Genomic DNA, 16,448 nt, shown 5'->3' with positions numbered 1-16,448 from the left:
TGTGTTTCATGCCAGTTTTGACTTTGTTCCTTTGAAGTTGATTTTTTCATGGACCATGGGAGCTTTTGTCAAAAAGAGAGCATTTATTTTCATGGTGCTGTGTTTTGAACAGTAGAAAAGCAGTCTCAAATCCTTGACTGTATCATTGCCAGCTGCTGAGAATTTTCTGCAGGGCTATCTCCGTTGACATAGGCCTTTTATAAGCAGATGCTGACATATGTCCCTGTGTGCCCAGATCTGTTAACACACTGTGCATTTGAACATTCGTTTAATCATCACTACAACCCATTTTAACAGGCGAGAAAGTGGAGGCTTGGAGAGATTAGGTACTTTGCCTAAGGTCACACAGCTCTTAAGAGGTAGAGGCAAGATTCAGATGCAGAATCCATGCTCTTAACTATTATGACATCCTGCCTCTTGGGCTGTCGTTGCCTACAGGGTGATGTTTAGCTCTGTAGTCTGGCTTCCCCAGCCCTCCTCGGATCCCAGCCTCCCTTGCTCTGTGTTTGTTAGTTCCTCTGCACCTCCTGTACCTGCAGCTTGGATGCCTGGTACTGTGTCTTCACCACGAGTATACTCAGCTTGTCACCCACTTTCTTTTTGCCTCCCTCCAAGCCTTGCTAGGTTAATCTCTATTTGTCAGATACCCTTCTTTTTCTCTGTCACACAGAAAAATCTTTATTGTTCTTTAGAACTTGGCTGCAGATTTCATTTCTCTGTTCTGCTTCTCAGATCCTTATTATGCTCATAATCGGCCCCTATGTATTACATATTCTAGTAATAGTTACAATAATATTGATAATGCTTTCATTTGTGCCTCATTCTCCCAGTAGCCCTAGGAGATAGATACCATTACTATTCCCATTATACAGGTGGAGTAACTGAGGTAGAGAAGGGTATGTAGTTTTTTGAGTCCGCATAGACAGTGATAGGTAGAACCAGAATAACAACCCAGGCAGTCTGCATCCACAGCCAGTGCCTATAGTCACTACAGTGTATTTGTTCTTCTCTTTATAGAGGCATCACATTAATCTTGCCTTAAGATTATTTTTGTAGCTCTCTGTGTCTCCCTTTTCACTGGGAGCTTAGACAGGACATAGGCCATTTTATGAAATGGATGGTGTCTGATAGAAAGCACCCAGTAAAGAAAAGTCAGATTTAACTAAATCTATATTTCTAGCATTCAATCCCGTGATCATGGAGTTGTGGGTCTACTCACTACTGCTCTCACCAGACTTAACCTGTATGTGTTGATCTAGAGTGGATCTAGAGGTGGATGGGAAATGTTCTTCTTTTAAAATGCAAAACAAAAATGTATTCACCGAAACTGTTATAATCCCAACCTGGTAAGGAAAGGGTAAGATGTAGTTCTCCCAACTCTCATGTTCATCTAAAGGGTCTGGCATCACTTTTCAGAAATCCCAAGTTTGCCTAAAATATTAGAAGCCCTAATGGACAAGTTGCTCAATAATTCACGAGCAGGGTTCATTGCATGTTCCCAGTGCATCGGTTCACTGCTTCTTCAACTTGCTGCTATAGACTTTTTTTTTTTTTTTTTTTTTTGAGATGATGAGTCCTTCCCAGAGAAGGAGTAAACTTCTATAAGTAAAGATGGGGCATTTGGCTGCAGGGGGAGATCTGATCACTGGGTTTCCTTTTTTTTCTGATGGAGTTTGAGGCACTGATCACTTTCTCATATGGCTCTTTGCTAAAGGACAGCCATGTCACCTTCTCAGAACATACTGAAACTCGGAGCCAGTCTGAGGTAGCCCTGGTCCTGCTGGGTTTCAAGATGCCTCCTCAAATAGGTTGCTACGGTGATGCAAAAGTACCCCTTAAGGCACTATGGGTCAGACTAGTGGGTGGTGCCTGAGGAAGGGGGAGGTGCACTGTGAGATGAGCTGTGAGAATCCATAGACAGGATATAAAGGCAGTAATAGGTGAACAATTTAATTATGAAAAAATAAAAAAGGCAGAGCCCACCCTAACTTGTCAAATGCATTGCGAGTCTGATTTTGCACAAAAACAAATGTTTTTTACTGTAGCTTCCTAGTACTGGGCCTAGCCCATGGTAAGGGACCAGTAAATAACTGATTGAAGGAAGAGTTAAATGAATGCCTGGAAGTAGAGGTCTCGGTGTTTCTCTGCCTGCCTCAGTACTGCCGAGGAACTGTCAGAGTACCATTGTGTTAAGTCACGTGAATCGAAGAAAAGAAGAAATTTGACTTCCTGTACTTTGTTGCAGTAGCATCTGAACTTGTATGTCACTCATTGCTTTCTTTTTCCTTTTTTAAAAAAATTAGGCCAGGGGTGTAGCTCAGTGACCCAGTTCTTGCCTAGCATGTGCAAGGGCCTAGGTTTGACCCTCAATACTGAAAATAAATTTACATTGTTTATTTTTCTTATGATTAAAAAGATGTATATTTATTTTAGCAAGTTGAGAAAATATAGGTATATGAAAGAGGAAACTAAAAAAGATAATCCTACAATCTGGCAACCATCACTGACAGAATTTTATGTATGTTCTTTAGACCTTTCAATGCATTCAAATGTATGAAAATCAATGTACATATATAAATTTTTTAAAATGTAATATTTTATTTATACATTCTATTTTAGACCCCTAATGGTGGCTCTACATATACATTTATCTATATCATTGAACACGTGTTAATGATGTTCTATTATATATATGTCCCATAATTTATATGCCTAATTTTAAGCCATTTAGATGTTTAAATGCAAGATTGTTACAGGAGGACTTTCAAATAATGGAAATGTTTTTATATTCAGATGATAGCAGTGAATTTTAAATAAAGATTTAAAAAAAATTTTTTTTTGTTATAGATGGACACAATACCTTTATTTTTTATTCATTTTTTTATGTGGTGCTGAGGATTGAACTCAGGGCCTCATATGTGCTAGGCAAGTGCTCTACCACTGAGCCACAATCCCAGCCCCAAATAATGAATTTTTTAAAGGATGGATTCAGTTTATAGAACTCCAACAAATGCCGGACTTAATCCCTATCCAGGGAATAAATATTTGTTCAACATTTAACTTTCTTCCTTCTTTTGTTAAAAATAATGTTGTAATAACAGTATTGGGCCCTCATTTCATTATTTCTTTAGGGAAGTTTCTTTCTTTTTTTTGGGTACCGGGGATTGAACTCTACCCTCGAGCCACATCCCCAGCCCTATTTTGTATTTTGTTTAGAGACTCTCCCTGAGTTGCTTAGCACCTTGCTTTTGCTGAGGCTGGCTTTGAACTCTTGATCCTCCTGTCTCAGCCTCCCGAGCTTCTGGGCTTACAGGCATGCACCACTACGCCTAGCCCTTTTTATTTTTTAATTTTAAAACAGAGTTGTGTTAAGTTGCTTAGTGCATCACTAAGTTGCTGAGGCTGCTTTGAACTTGTGATCCTTCTGCTTCAGCCTCCTGAGTTGCTAGGATTACAGGCTTGTGCTACTGCGCCCAGCTCTTTAGGGGAAGTTTCTGAGGAGAAGTTTTTGAGTGAGAAATGCAGATTTTTAAGACAGTGCAGTTGACCCTCACGTGACCCTCTGGAAGCACAGTGCTGGCCAATGCTGGCTGTGTTGGTGACTCTCCCCCCCAGCCTCCCCTGCTGTGCTGTCTGGTTGAGCATTTCATTTCTTTATTGCTTCATTGGTTTCCTCCTGTGTTAATGGCTTCCTCACTTCCATTGGCTATTTTCCCATTTTTATTGAGGTTTTCAGGTATTTTTTTAAAATTGATTTGCAAGAGAGCATCCTGAGTTGTAGATTAGCTTGGGAAAGCCTCAGAGCTTTACAACATTGATTTTTTTCCAGCCAGGAACACGTCATGTTTCCCCATCTCCTCCCACTCCACCAAAGCTGTGTGTTTCTCTGTGCAATTTTTTCCGTTACCCCCTTATTTCACGTGAGTCATGGCATTTCGTGTTTTCTAGTGGGATGGAGGTGAAAGTCTGTTTGTCAAAAAACTGCTTATTGTGTTGTCCTACACATTTGAGGCCTAGCATCTAACTTTCTGTTGAGTTTAAAAATTTTTCAACAGTGAGAAACCAGTCCTTCACTCTGACCTATTTGGGCTTCTACTGTTTGCAAAATCATTTGTGTTTCCCATTGTACTTAATGAGTGTCTAATTTTTTTTTTTTTTTAAGAACTCCCTGATTGCCTATGTAATTAACATGTGATTAGGCTGTGAGGCTCTGATTACTCAAAACCTGATCTGGCTTCTTCAGGCTCATCCCTATTACGGTTCACAAATCATCAGTGGCAGCTGAGATTTCCCAGCCAGGGTCAGAGTGACCATTTGCTTGGTGGTGGGCTCCAGCATGGAATGCCACCAGGAGGAGCCGAGACCCAATGGTCTACCTGAAGCCTCTGAAAACTTCTTCCTACCTGGGCTCTCATTCTCATTCCACTTCAGCACCTGTTTCAATTCCCACTTTTTATTTCTTATTGAAAGTCAAGAGGGAGCCGCTCTGTGGAGTAACCTAATTTCTACGAAAGTATGAGAACACTATTAAATTTGGAGAGAAGTATTTGATATTTGGAGTTCTAGGCCGTATAACAAAGAGATTGGTAATTTTGAGCTGACTGGGGTTGGGAAGGCAATCTGTAGACTCTTTAATATCCTATCCTTGTTGACAGCCGCCTTTAAGTTGTTATGATTTATCCAGAAGCTTCTTTTCATTTATTTATTTATTTTTTGGAGAATTCAGAAGTTTGGGTGAAAGCTCCAAGTTACCCTCCCTCCCTGTTTTTTTTTTTTTTTTTTTTTTTTCCCCTCAGAGCAGAGTGATAGAAATCAAGCTGTTGGGAGTAGAAATCGTTTGCAGATATATAAGTCAAGTGTTAGTAAACTAGGACTATTATCACCTGCTTGTTGTACAAAGGGAGTTATAGACAGATAAAGATACATATTATGGGCTGCGGTTGTAGCTAAGTGGTAGAGTGTTCGCCTTGAACGTGGAAGGCACTGGGTTCGATCCTTAGTACCACATTAAAAAGAAAAAATAAAGGTATTATGTCCATCTACAACTACAAAAATATTTTAAAAAGATACATATTATTCAAGTTAGGAGTTGGATGAGGAAACCCAGTTTATCTCCCCAGAAGGCAGCAGAGTTTCTGGGGTTGTAATGGCTGTATCAAGGAGTCTTTGGACATCTCTGTGTTTTGAGCACTGAAAAGTCAAGGCTCGTCGTTGGAGATTAAAATGCACACACACAGATAGCAGTGACAAAGATGAAGCACTTTATTGTAAGCTGCTGCTAGCTTATATAGGAAATGAAAGTCAGTTATCCTAAAACAGGAACCTCCTGGGACCAATCATAGTAACGGTCAGGTCATCATCTGCAGTGCATGAGATTCATGGGGGTCACGAGCTGTTCACAAGCCCAGATGGGTGAACCATATTTTGAAAACTACATGTTATTCACCCATTGGCAATTTGCCCACCGCCATGTTACATTCATGGACCCATTATTAGAAAAACCTAGTAGCGTATCATGCCCTGATGAGATATTACTGCTTGATAAATGAATGCAGATGCTATAATGGTTCGTGAAAATGAATTCGTGTAAAGGCCCTCTGGAATCCAGAGTTGTTTTTCCTCCCTTTGTGTTGTTAAAGCCATAATTTTCCAGAGGGCAAAATCATAACCTTCAAGTGAACGTAACATGAACACGTATCACAGGTTTTCTTTTAACTTGCTCAAGAGGAACCAGTCAGATGTTACACCTTATTTAACAACATCTGAGAAGCTAGGATATGTACAGACAACTTGACCAGGAAATTTTAGGAGAAGATGGCTGAGTAAGTTAAAATATGAATTAATGTCTGTCAGGACCACAAACTCATGAGGTTATGAGTCTGCCTGGAGAGAAATTGTTTGTATCTTCAATAGACAAAAATCTAGTAGTTAACAAGTGGCTTCCTAAGTCTGTGTGCATTCATCAGTACTAAGCAGTGGCTGAACCAAGCTCATCCGCTAGCCAGGCAGCAGCAAACTTTTTCTAAAAGGGCCAGATAATAAGTCTGTTGAGTTTTGTGGGCCATGTATGTGTCTATCTCATATTTACTCCTCCTTCTCACCAGAACAAAAACAGTCTATAGGCTGTATTTGACCAATGTGTCATTAGCAATTCCCTCTTGTGGATGATCTCTGGGTGACTTTCCTCCACATGACATTGAAGTGACATGCTGCCTGCCTCTTTGACCTTGCAAGTTTCTTGGGATTTTTCTGACAGTTGCTTTCCCTAAAGAACAAACTCAGAATACAGTTGCTATTGTGTTGGGCGGGGAGGGTAGTGGTAAAATGTGATCTTTATTACTAGAAAGTTAGGAAGATTTTCTTTTCTTTTTTTTTTGCACCAGGCATTGAACCCAGGGGCATTTAACCACTGAGCCACATCCCGAGCTCTTTTTATTTTTATTTTGAGACAGGATCTTGCCAAGCTGCTGAGTTCAAGAGGCTGGTCTTGAACTTTGTGATTCTCCTTCCTTAACCTCCTGAGTCACTGGGATTATAGGTGTGTGCCACTATACCTGGCTGAGAAAGTTTTCTTAAAGTTTAAAAAGGACATATTTTATGGGAAGGAAGAGTGCTAGTTTCAGATCCAGTTTAATTCTGGTGGTTTAGAGGGTCAGTGTTCACGAGATGTGGGATATAGTGGTCAGGTGTGTCTACCTCTTCTACGCACTGCAAAAGTTTCTTGTTGGAAGTCAACATTTTTGAAGTATTTATATTGTCTCAAGATGCCTTTTTTTTTTTAAATCTACAAGAGAAGGAGTTGCTACAGTATTTTTGGGAATGTGTGACATTCTTTTTATTTTTGCTCTGGAAACTTAGAGAAGAATCCATAGTAGATTCCCACATAACATAAAGTGGGCTGCATGGACTAGTACCAGTCTGTTCAGCAAATGGTTACAAACTATGAGATAGCATAGCAACAAAGTTAGCATTTATAAACTTATATAGTAATTTGTGAGCTATATTCATATCTGAATATAAGAAGTAAAAAAAAATGGGCTTGCATGTTCATTTTTCTAGTACTCAACTTTTATTATATTTTCCCAAAATTAAGAAGTATTGATTCTGGACAGACCCTTTGCTTACCCTTACTTCTATCATTCTTTCTGTCTCCAGGCTCATTCATTATTCAGTAGTTGATCCCTGGTCTCATCTTGTTCACCCTTCATCATCATCATCATTTATTCACCTTGATTTTCTTCTTAGAAACAAATTATAAATTGGCAGGTTTTTTTTTTTTTTTTTTTTTTACCTGTTCAGGCTTTGCAAATGTGTTGAAAGAGATCTATTGGTCACTAGCAGGTGGTGTTAAATAGTGCACAGGGTAGTTGCTGATGTTGATAAACATGGTTCATATTAATTATGGGACCGAGATTTATACTAAACTTTCACATTTTAATTTTATGATTCTGAGCAAACACAAGAATTGTTCCTAACCTCAGAGGGGAATGTGCCTTTGTGGGCTAAGGTGTAGATGTGTTGAGAGGCTCTGGATTTGTTCTTTTCTCTTGGTCTGTTTCATCCATCACTGACTGAGTCAATGCCTGAGCAGCGTTTCATTGGTGTGAGGCTGGTTTATGACAGAAGTGCTCATTAAACATTTTGCTGGATTGCTGAAGTCATCATTTTGGGGAACAGTTACTTGGGAAAGAAGGGCCTTGATTGGAGTATTGTGTCCTCTCTTCATTATTAATGAAAATTCTTTAGAGGGCTGCTACCTTTTGGGAAAGCTGTACTGTATCTGTCCAGGAGAGATATGGAACTCGACTAGAGTTAGAACATGACATAGAATTGTTTGAAAGGGATTCAGAACCACCTGAGGTCAAAAAAGGTCTCAGTCCACACCCTTTCCTGGGTATTGAGGCAGTATGGGAGGCACAGATTATGGACATGGGTAAGGTCCCTGGTTCTCTTTTTAAAAAATAAGAAGCAGGCATAAGGATTGTCATTCCCAACTGTTTGTACCTGGTGTCTGATTTCTAACCTGGGATATTTTTTGTCAGTTGGATGTGATGGTCAGCAAGAGAAACTTAGTTAATGATGGGAAAGGCAGGGCTTTATACGCTGTTTGCTGCAAGAGTAATATATTACTGCAAGATATAGGAAGCCACTGGAGGATTTGGGGGCAAACCAAAATTTGATTATCATTAAAACAACAACAACAACAACAACAAAAAACCTCTTGGAAGCTATCCTGAGAGCAGTCAGTAGTGCTTAAGGGAGTCCAGCTAAAGGACTCTTATAAAAATTCACACTAGAGATGATGGTGACTTGAATTAGGGGTTACTAATAGAGATGATAAGAAATGATTGGGTTCTGGGTATATTTTGAAGGAAATACTGATAGGATTTGCTGCTGGGCTGGATGGGTATAAGGAATATAAAAGAAAATCAAGATTTTGTCCTGAGTTACAGGAAGCATGGAATTGTTATTGACTGAAATAGATAAGGCTGAGGGGAGACTGATCAACAAATTAGGAATGGAAGGAGACTTCCTCAACTTGATTGAAGGTGCCTACCCAAAACCCCACTGCTCATGTGACACCTAATCTAAAAGGCTGAATGCTTTCCCCCTAAGATCAGGAACAAGACAAAGATGTCTCCCCTTGCTATTTCTATTTAACATTGTAGAGGAAATTCTAACCAATTCAATTAGAAAGGAAAAAGAAGTAAAAGGTATTCAGATTATTAAGTAAGACTATATTTGAAGATGACATGATCTTGTATATTGAAAATCCTAAGGAATCCATTAAAGAACTTGAATTAATAAGTGGGCTCAACAAGGTTGTAGGAAACAAGATAATATACAAAATTCAGTTTTATTTCTATATATATGAACAATAACATTGCAGAAGTGAAATTAAATATATAGTATCATTTACTGTTGTGGGACTGAATGAGATCACTCAGAAAGAGAGAAAGGAGTCTGGATAGAGCAGGGAGAAATGGTCTGGGGTCTAAGCTGAAGGTCACCAACATGCAAAGGTCAGGAAGGGCATAAGACACAAGAAAGGGAGACAGCTGGACAGCCAGGAGAGTCATTTCCTGGGGGCAAGCACTTGAGGAAGGAGGAATTGATAGACAGGGTGTATGATGCTGATGAAGAGCAAATAAGATGAGACCAGGGATTGACTACTGAATAATGAATGAGCCTGGAGAGAGAAAGAATGATAGAAGTAAGGGTAAGCAAAGGGTCTATCCAGAATCAATACTTTTTAATTTGGGGAAAATGTAATAAAAGTCGAGTACTAGAAAAATGAATATACGGGCTGGGATTGTGGCTCAGCGGTACAGCGCTCACCTAGCACATGCCAGGCCCTGGGTTCGATCCTCATAAAAAAAATGAATGGCATAAAGGTATTGTGTTCAACTACAACTAAAAAAATATATTAAAAAAAGAAAAATGAATATACAAGCCCATTTTAAAATTTCTTATATTCAGATATGAATATTGCTCACAAATTACTACATAAGTTTATAAATGCTTATATACTATATAAGTTTAAAAATGATTAGCTGAAGGAATGTGAATTGAAATTGATTCACCAAGAATTAGATGCAGAGTACTGTACTTGATGGCAGGAAGTACTAGTTAGGTAATCAACCTTAGTCTCATTCTCTAAGTTTCCTTGTTCAGAAAGCATGAATCCTGAAGTTTGCTCTCACAAAGGTTATAATCATGAGCAAGTCAGACATCTTGTATGGAGCATTATCTCTTCCTAAAAATGGTAATAACTATTTTCCTTGTAATCCTGACATTTGTATGCTCTTTTATTCTGAATTGCTCATGTAAGTCTCATACAACCCTGCAAAGTGGGTGGGTGTTTTTTTTTTTTTTTTAACCCCCATGAAGAAACAGGATCAGAGATGAAACAACTTGTTCATTCTCATGCTATTTGGAAGTGACAGAGCCAGAGCTACTAGTTTTAGACCCACAAGCTTGATTCTGGATTTGGCTGTAAAATTTTAAATTTCCTTTCAGATTTGAATTTAACATCAGATATACTTTAACATTTTAGGTTCGGTATTTGTCAAATGAATGTGCATGTAAAAATCTGCTGTCACTTTGGAGATGTGTGTGTGTGTGTATGTGTGTGTGTGTGGGTGCGTGTGTATTGTCAGTATGGCAAGGTATATTGAGTTTGTCTTTCAGATCTATAGTTGTTGGATTACACAATAGTTGGTAAGTGCTTTTGACTCTAGAAGTGCTATCTTATAACCAAATCATTTCTTTTTTCATAGTGTACGAATTATTTGCATTCATCAGTCACATGGGAACATCTACAATGAGTGGCCATTATGTTTGCCATATAAAGAAGGAAGGAAGGTGAGTCTTTTAGAGAACGTGGATGTTAGATGTGATTTATTGAGTCCCTACTATGTGCCAGGCACTCTACTTGGTGCTTTATATGTTATCTCATTTGGTTTTCACAATGGTCTACAGGAATGTAGTCTTTTCATACCATTTTATATATCCAAATACTGAGGCTTAAGGAGGCTGAATAACTTGGCCTTAGTAAATAGTTGTGTCAGAGCTTATATTCAAAGGTATTTTTAACAAAAGTGCCTTCCCAAAGGTACTTTTGGGAAGGTAGCTTCCCAAAATAAAAAGGCATCCTGCAGCAGAATGCATGCCATATTTGGGACCCCCCATAGGATCTCTGCATTTAGCCAACAAAATGAGAAAACCAAAATGCCATATTTAATTTAAATTTTAGACAAATAATGAATAATTTTTTAATATAAATATGTTTCAAAGAATGGCATGCTTCCCATATTACATGGGACATACTTATATTAACAAATGATTTGTTGCTTATCTGGTGGAGTTAGTGGAATAACCTGTATTTGACCTGGTGACCCTGAACTTCCAGTGAACTTCCAGCAGCCCTGCATGGCTTCTCTGCTTCTTTAGTAGGACTGTTAGTGGTGGAGAAGTGAGAGTGAAGCTGCTGCTCTCTTCAGAACTTCCTCCCCGGGTGCCCTTCCTACAGTCCCTGCTGTGCCCCTGAGTGCCCTTCCTATCTTCTCAACTTGATTAATAAAAATCAACATTGAGCACAGGGACAAGTATTTATAGTGAAATCTTTTTATTGCCAAGAATGACACTTTTTTAAAAATAATTTTTAAAAAGGAAATATAATTTAAAAACCAATAAAATTCATTGTTATTAATTTGTAAAATAAAATATGTGAAGAATGTGCACTTGGGAAGCCTAAAGATAGTCAGTGTCTGTGTTTTAATATATTTTTATTGGTCTCATTGGAGGATATACACATACAACATATATGTAAATGTGTGTATTTACAACTTTTGTAATATCTTAAAAGTGTATACAGAGCACATATAATTTTTAGACCTGCTTTTCTTATTTTATTGTGACCCCTATTACATGTTCATATTATATGGTGATTATTTCCTCACTTCACCAAATTTTCTTAGAAGAAATTTTAATGTAGTCATAATGGTTCACTGCATAGATATTTATCTCTGCTTCTTAGCTAGTTTTATACCTAAGACTGAAATAAACATTGTCATACACAATTCTTTCCCTCAGTTTCTGAGTCTACCTATGGATTTCTATGAAGTGATTTGTGGCATGAAGGGCCTAAAATATTTAGAGGATCCTGATAGATTTAGTAACTGCAGTTTGATTGAGCTTAAGAATCAGAAAGCAATAGTGATTCCCCAATAGGATTCTGTTCATTTTTACACAATAAACTGGACTTTGGTTATCTTACACATCTTGGTTATTTCAAGTACAATGCTCCATCTGATCATGTTATTTCTGCAAAATGCAAAGTGTTCTGAAACTGACATATATCCATCAACCATGTCTGTCTTTTGTTTTCAGATGGGTGATCTACAATGACCACAAAGTTTGTGCCTCAGAAAGGCCCCCAAAAGACCTGGGCTACCTGTACTTTTACCGCAGGATACCAAGCTAAACCTCACACATACGGATTGGCGAGAAGAAGCCATAACGCCTTTTTAATTTGCCAAAAAAAACAAAAAAACAAAAAAAAAAAAAGAAAGAAAGAAAAAAATTTGGGACAAGCCAACATGAAGGAATACATGGGGTATTTATAGTTTATTTAAAGAGCACGATCATTTGGCACCTTCTGAAATAGAATTGGGAAGAAATTTCTATTAGTGATGATACTCTATTGTAGATAGTTTTTATAAACATAGTTCAAGGAGAGGGTGATATAAACAAAGGTATTCATATTGCTGGTGTGGCACCTACTATCAGCACATCAAAAATGGGGATGTGCCCCCAGCCCTCTGTTTTGCTTTGGGGGTCAAGAGATAGTGGCCTCCAGAGAAATCAATCAATGAGGCCCATGGTATGGCCTCACCTACAGTAAATAAAAAGCCCACGTTTTGTTTCATACAGAAAATCAGCAACTGGGCTGGGCTTTACTTGTGGCATAATCTTTTTCATTACGCACAATAATTTCTGACCTATCCATGTATAATAGAACATCCACAGTGAAAGATATTTTTAATTTAAATCATCAAAATTCATAATAACGACTGTATGAATGTGTGTGAGAGTGAGCGAGAGTGTGCGACCTTTCTAGTCCACTAGGAAATCTGTGATGGGTTGGCTTTTGAAGGCTAAATAGTTGGTATTAAGCATATCTGGAAAAGGCAAGTTAATATTTTGACAAAACTATAACTCAGGAACAGTTAAAAAAAATTAGTTCCCCACTTAGATTTTAAGGAGTAAAAAGGGCTGAGTTATCCCCTGTAAGTGTTTTCAAGAGAAATTCACTTGGGATTGTGACATTTGGTGGTATAATGCCACACGTCCACAGGAGCCTATGATCGTCCTTTGCCAAAGGTGGATGAATTCTCTTTTTCTTAGCAGCCCATTCCCCAAAAGGTGTAGTGTTTATTTTTAGTTAGAATAGCTATTCTCTTCTTACACCACGTGGCAATTCCTTGGAATCATGTTTTACACCCCAACTTTGTGTGTCATTCTCTCGTCTCTGAGCTCTTTTCTTGCCTCCCTGTCCATGCTTTTCTGGGGCCAGTCTTGTTTGTGCCCTGTTTGGTTTGTCACCTCGTTGACTTGCCCTCGATGCTTATTGGCTATGACCAACAATGTGATACAAAGACACTTAATATGTCATTGTAAAAGGCCACCCTTTCTATTTTGGCTATTTAAGTATTTTAGGTGCAACCTGGGATTATATCAGAGTTTCTAATACAAATACAAATGAGGAATAATTTTCCTACTGCTTTGTACCAAATCCCAGAGTCTCTGGAGTTTCTATTTCAGATTATTCAGTCAAATGAAGAAGGATTAATTGTTGTCCGCTTAACCCGTGTTTGTTCAAATTGATAGGATCTTTCTAGAAACTGTAGGAAAATAAAGCAGAACCAATTGGGGGAAATGAAGCACAGGCATGAGATTGGGATGTGTGATGAGTCTGGAGTAATCGGGATTGGTGGTGATCGGGCCCTGGCTCACAGGAGATCATTTATGCCCTGTGAGCGAGGGATGAGGGCTGGAGCCCATGACCTTCAGACCTGGGTGCTGCCCCTGACTGGTGTGGGCAAGGCCTTATCCTCCCTGTGCCTCACTCTCCTCATCTGCACAATGGTGTATGACATCTGCCCTCTCTTTCTAGTTGTGCTGTGGGGCTCTGATGAGATTTGAGCCTTCACAGGTAGAAGGTGTGGCCCACGGGGGGTCCAGTAGAGCATGCTCCCTGCCTGATGAGATTGGCAGAAGGGGGGAGCTCATGGTGCATTCTCTACTACACTGTGCCCAATGGTGTCACCTTCTGGTGTTGACTCAGAGGTCCTGAGCAGACCCGTTCTCTTGCACAGGCCCCTGACTCTGGTGGGAATCCCCACACTAAGTAGCCTTACAAAATCCAGTGCCCTTGGGGCCAACTATTGTGAATAATGTCTCCAAATACTCATCAAAAATGACTTGTTTTCAATGATGTTGCAAAGCCAAAGGCCTTTTGGGGGCAGGAGGGGACAAATTTAGATTGCAATGTATACAAAGACAGCATGTGTATTTTGAACAAACTGAAAATTTTGTAATAAAATTTTCCAAAATTAATGGCATAAAATCTGTACTTAAGATTACAGGCTCTAAATTATTTGGTTTCCCTAGGTAGAAAACATCATTTAGCCCTTTTGATGCCTAAAACATACTGTAAAGAAAGTATACTACGGCTGCCTTTTTTCTGTCTCACGAAACAAAGGGCTATTTCTACAAGGCAAGGTTTTGTATATGTGCTATTCTTTATTTCAGATCTAGACTTGGAGAAAACTGGAGGAAACAATGGATTTCTTTCCTGTTTAAGAAAATGTATTTATATGTGTCTCTTAATATATATATAAGCAGGTTCCCTGGAATAAAAGTCTGGAATGTGCTGCTTAATATTACACATAGATGTAGACAAGATTATTTGTGATGGAAAACTGGAATAACGTGTGGGTTGTGTCAACTGATCAGCCTGTTAAGAGTCCTCTGTGTGAGGCTTGGTGGTATATTGTGAAGTTCTCACTGTATGTAGGTGTCTATGCGAAAGACAACGCTTTCTTCCTGTAAATACCTTTTGATATCTTTGTGTAGAATCCCAATGAATGTGTCTTTGGAAAATATAATGTATCAAAATTTTTTATTTTGTCCATTGATCTAAACGCCCAAATAACTAATCAGAAATCCATTTTGGTTCAGAGTGGGATTTTTCTTTTAGAGTAAAAATATATACATATGCAGAGAAAACTATGGAGAGATTCATGCTTTAATGACATTTTACATCAATATTGCTTCAGTATTTTTGAAATGACCAGCCTGTTTTCTCAAACCTACAAGAGAATGTGCCTGCCATTTCCCCATTGCTTAAAAACTTTGGGCTCCCTGCATCATTTACCTGAGCCAGAGCCTCACCTGCAGTACACAGAGAAAACACCCAGGTTTGTATCTCAGCTCTGCTTCTACATCTGGTGGGACTGAGTCACTTGACCTCTCTGGGTCTTTGTCTTTTAAATGACCAGAAAAACTCAGAAGTCCCTTCCTGCCCTAACATCCTATTCTATTGTTATTTTCCTGTGGTCACTACCAGAATCAAACATGTGAAATGTAGGGATCACTTAGAGGTTTAGAGGTTCAGTTTTTAGATTATTACAATTTATACACCCCAATGTAAGACCTGTGTCATTGTCATCTCTATTGCTGCTCTACTCTCCTTTCTCTGGTAACCATCTCATTTTTTTCCCCACTCTGGAAATTCAGAACATTCTAGTCTGTGAGGTACTTTGCTATCATCCCTCTCAAAAACGAAAACAATCCATTCAAAATACCACCTTGGAAGAGCACCAGAATGACCTTTGGTTAAGTCCATAACATTTGCAGAATATTTTAAACTTCTGATTTGGTTATAGATCACTATGATCTCCATATGGATGCTGGAAAAGGTGTCTGTCCAAGAAGGAATGTCATTTGCCTCATACAGGCATCCCTGCTGCTAAATCTGAGTTCAGACTGTCTGTGGGGGGACGGCTGGGACCAGGGGCAGGACCAGGGGATGAGATTAGATGAACATGTGATTTTTATCCTTTAGGTAAAAAAGCCCAGGCCACAGAAGGTTCTGAACTCCTCTGTTGGTGTGTACAATTGTCTACACAGTATCATAGAGATTTTCTACTCAACAAATTGTCCTGAAAGAGTTTGCATGAAATTGTCTAGATATGTGCTTTTCATTCAGCACGGTACCCACACATGGCAAGTGACCCTTGGAATTTGGCCTGTCCAAATTGAGATCGTGCTGTGTGCATAAAATGCAGTGCCGGATCTTGAAGGCTTCATACCAGAAAAAGGATATAAACATTTCATCACTAGTTTATATTGATTACAAATATTATGTTGATTATATTGATTATATGAAATATGAAATATTAAAGTTAATGTCAACAATTTTAATCTGTTTTTAATGTGTCTAGTGAAAAAATTTTAAATTAGATGTATGTTGCAATGTTGCTATTCTGTTAGTGCTGCTCTAAACTCCCATGGTGTGAGATAAGCAATGCCATACCATAGGTAGGAAGGTAATTCTGCAGAGCATCCAAATAGAAGTGACACAAATATTTTTGCTGGAGTCAGAAGCACTGTGGGGGCACAGATCATCTTCCAGAAAGCAGATTTTCCTCTCTCTCTCACACACACACACACACACACACACGTAAGCCCCAAACTGCCTTCTTTCAGCTTTGTCTAGGAGCTGCTACCTTTGCACTTACTTTTCTAGCATCTTCCAGGTGCCAAGGATGTTGGCCACACGAGGGTGTTGGGCATCGTGGTTTCATTTAGGCAACATTCTCTTGGTTTTCCTCTCCCTTGGCACTTGCTCCTGTCCGTCTCCCCTGCAGGCTGGTCTGCTC

At 38.9% G+C, this 16,448-nt stretch overlaps 1 protein-coding gene across 1 annotated transcript in view; it reads left to right on the top strand.

Annotated features, from left to right (window-relative positions):
- Positions 1-12,166, top strand: part of Usp13 (ubiquitin specific peptidase 13) — a 101,237-nt gene extending 89,071 nt beyond the window's left edge. The window contains exons 20-21 of the mRNA XM_015494234.2: positions 10,281-10,365; positions 11,893-12,166. Of these exons, the coding sequence (XP_015349720.1) occupies positions 10,281-10,365; positions 11,893-11,986 (179 nt within the window). The 3' untranslated portion in view covers positions 11,987-12,166. The remainder of the gene's footprint in view (positions 1-10,280; positions 10,366-11,892) is intronic.
- The last annotated feature ends 4,282 nt before the right edge of the window (positions 12,167-16,448 follow it).

This window comes from Marmota marmota, unplaced genomic scaffold (genome assembly GCF_001458135.2).
Source record: "Marmota marmota marmota unplaced genomic scaffold, marMar, whole genome shotgun sequence".
Classification (NCBI taxonomy): Eukaryota; Metazoa; Chordata; class Mammalia; order Rodentia; family Sciuridae; genus Marmota; species Marmota marmota.
Note: the sequence above shows the minus strand (reverse complement) of the source record. Positions and strands in the feature narration are given on the sequence as shown.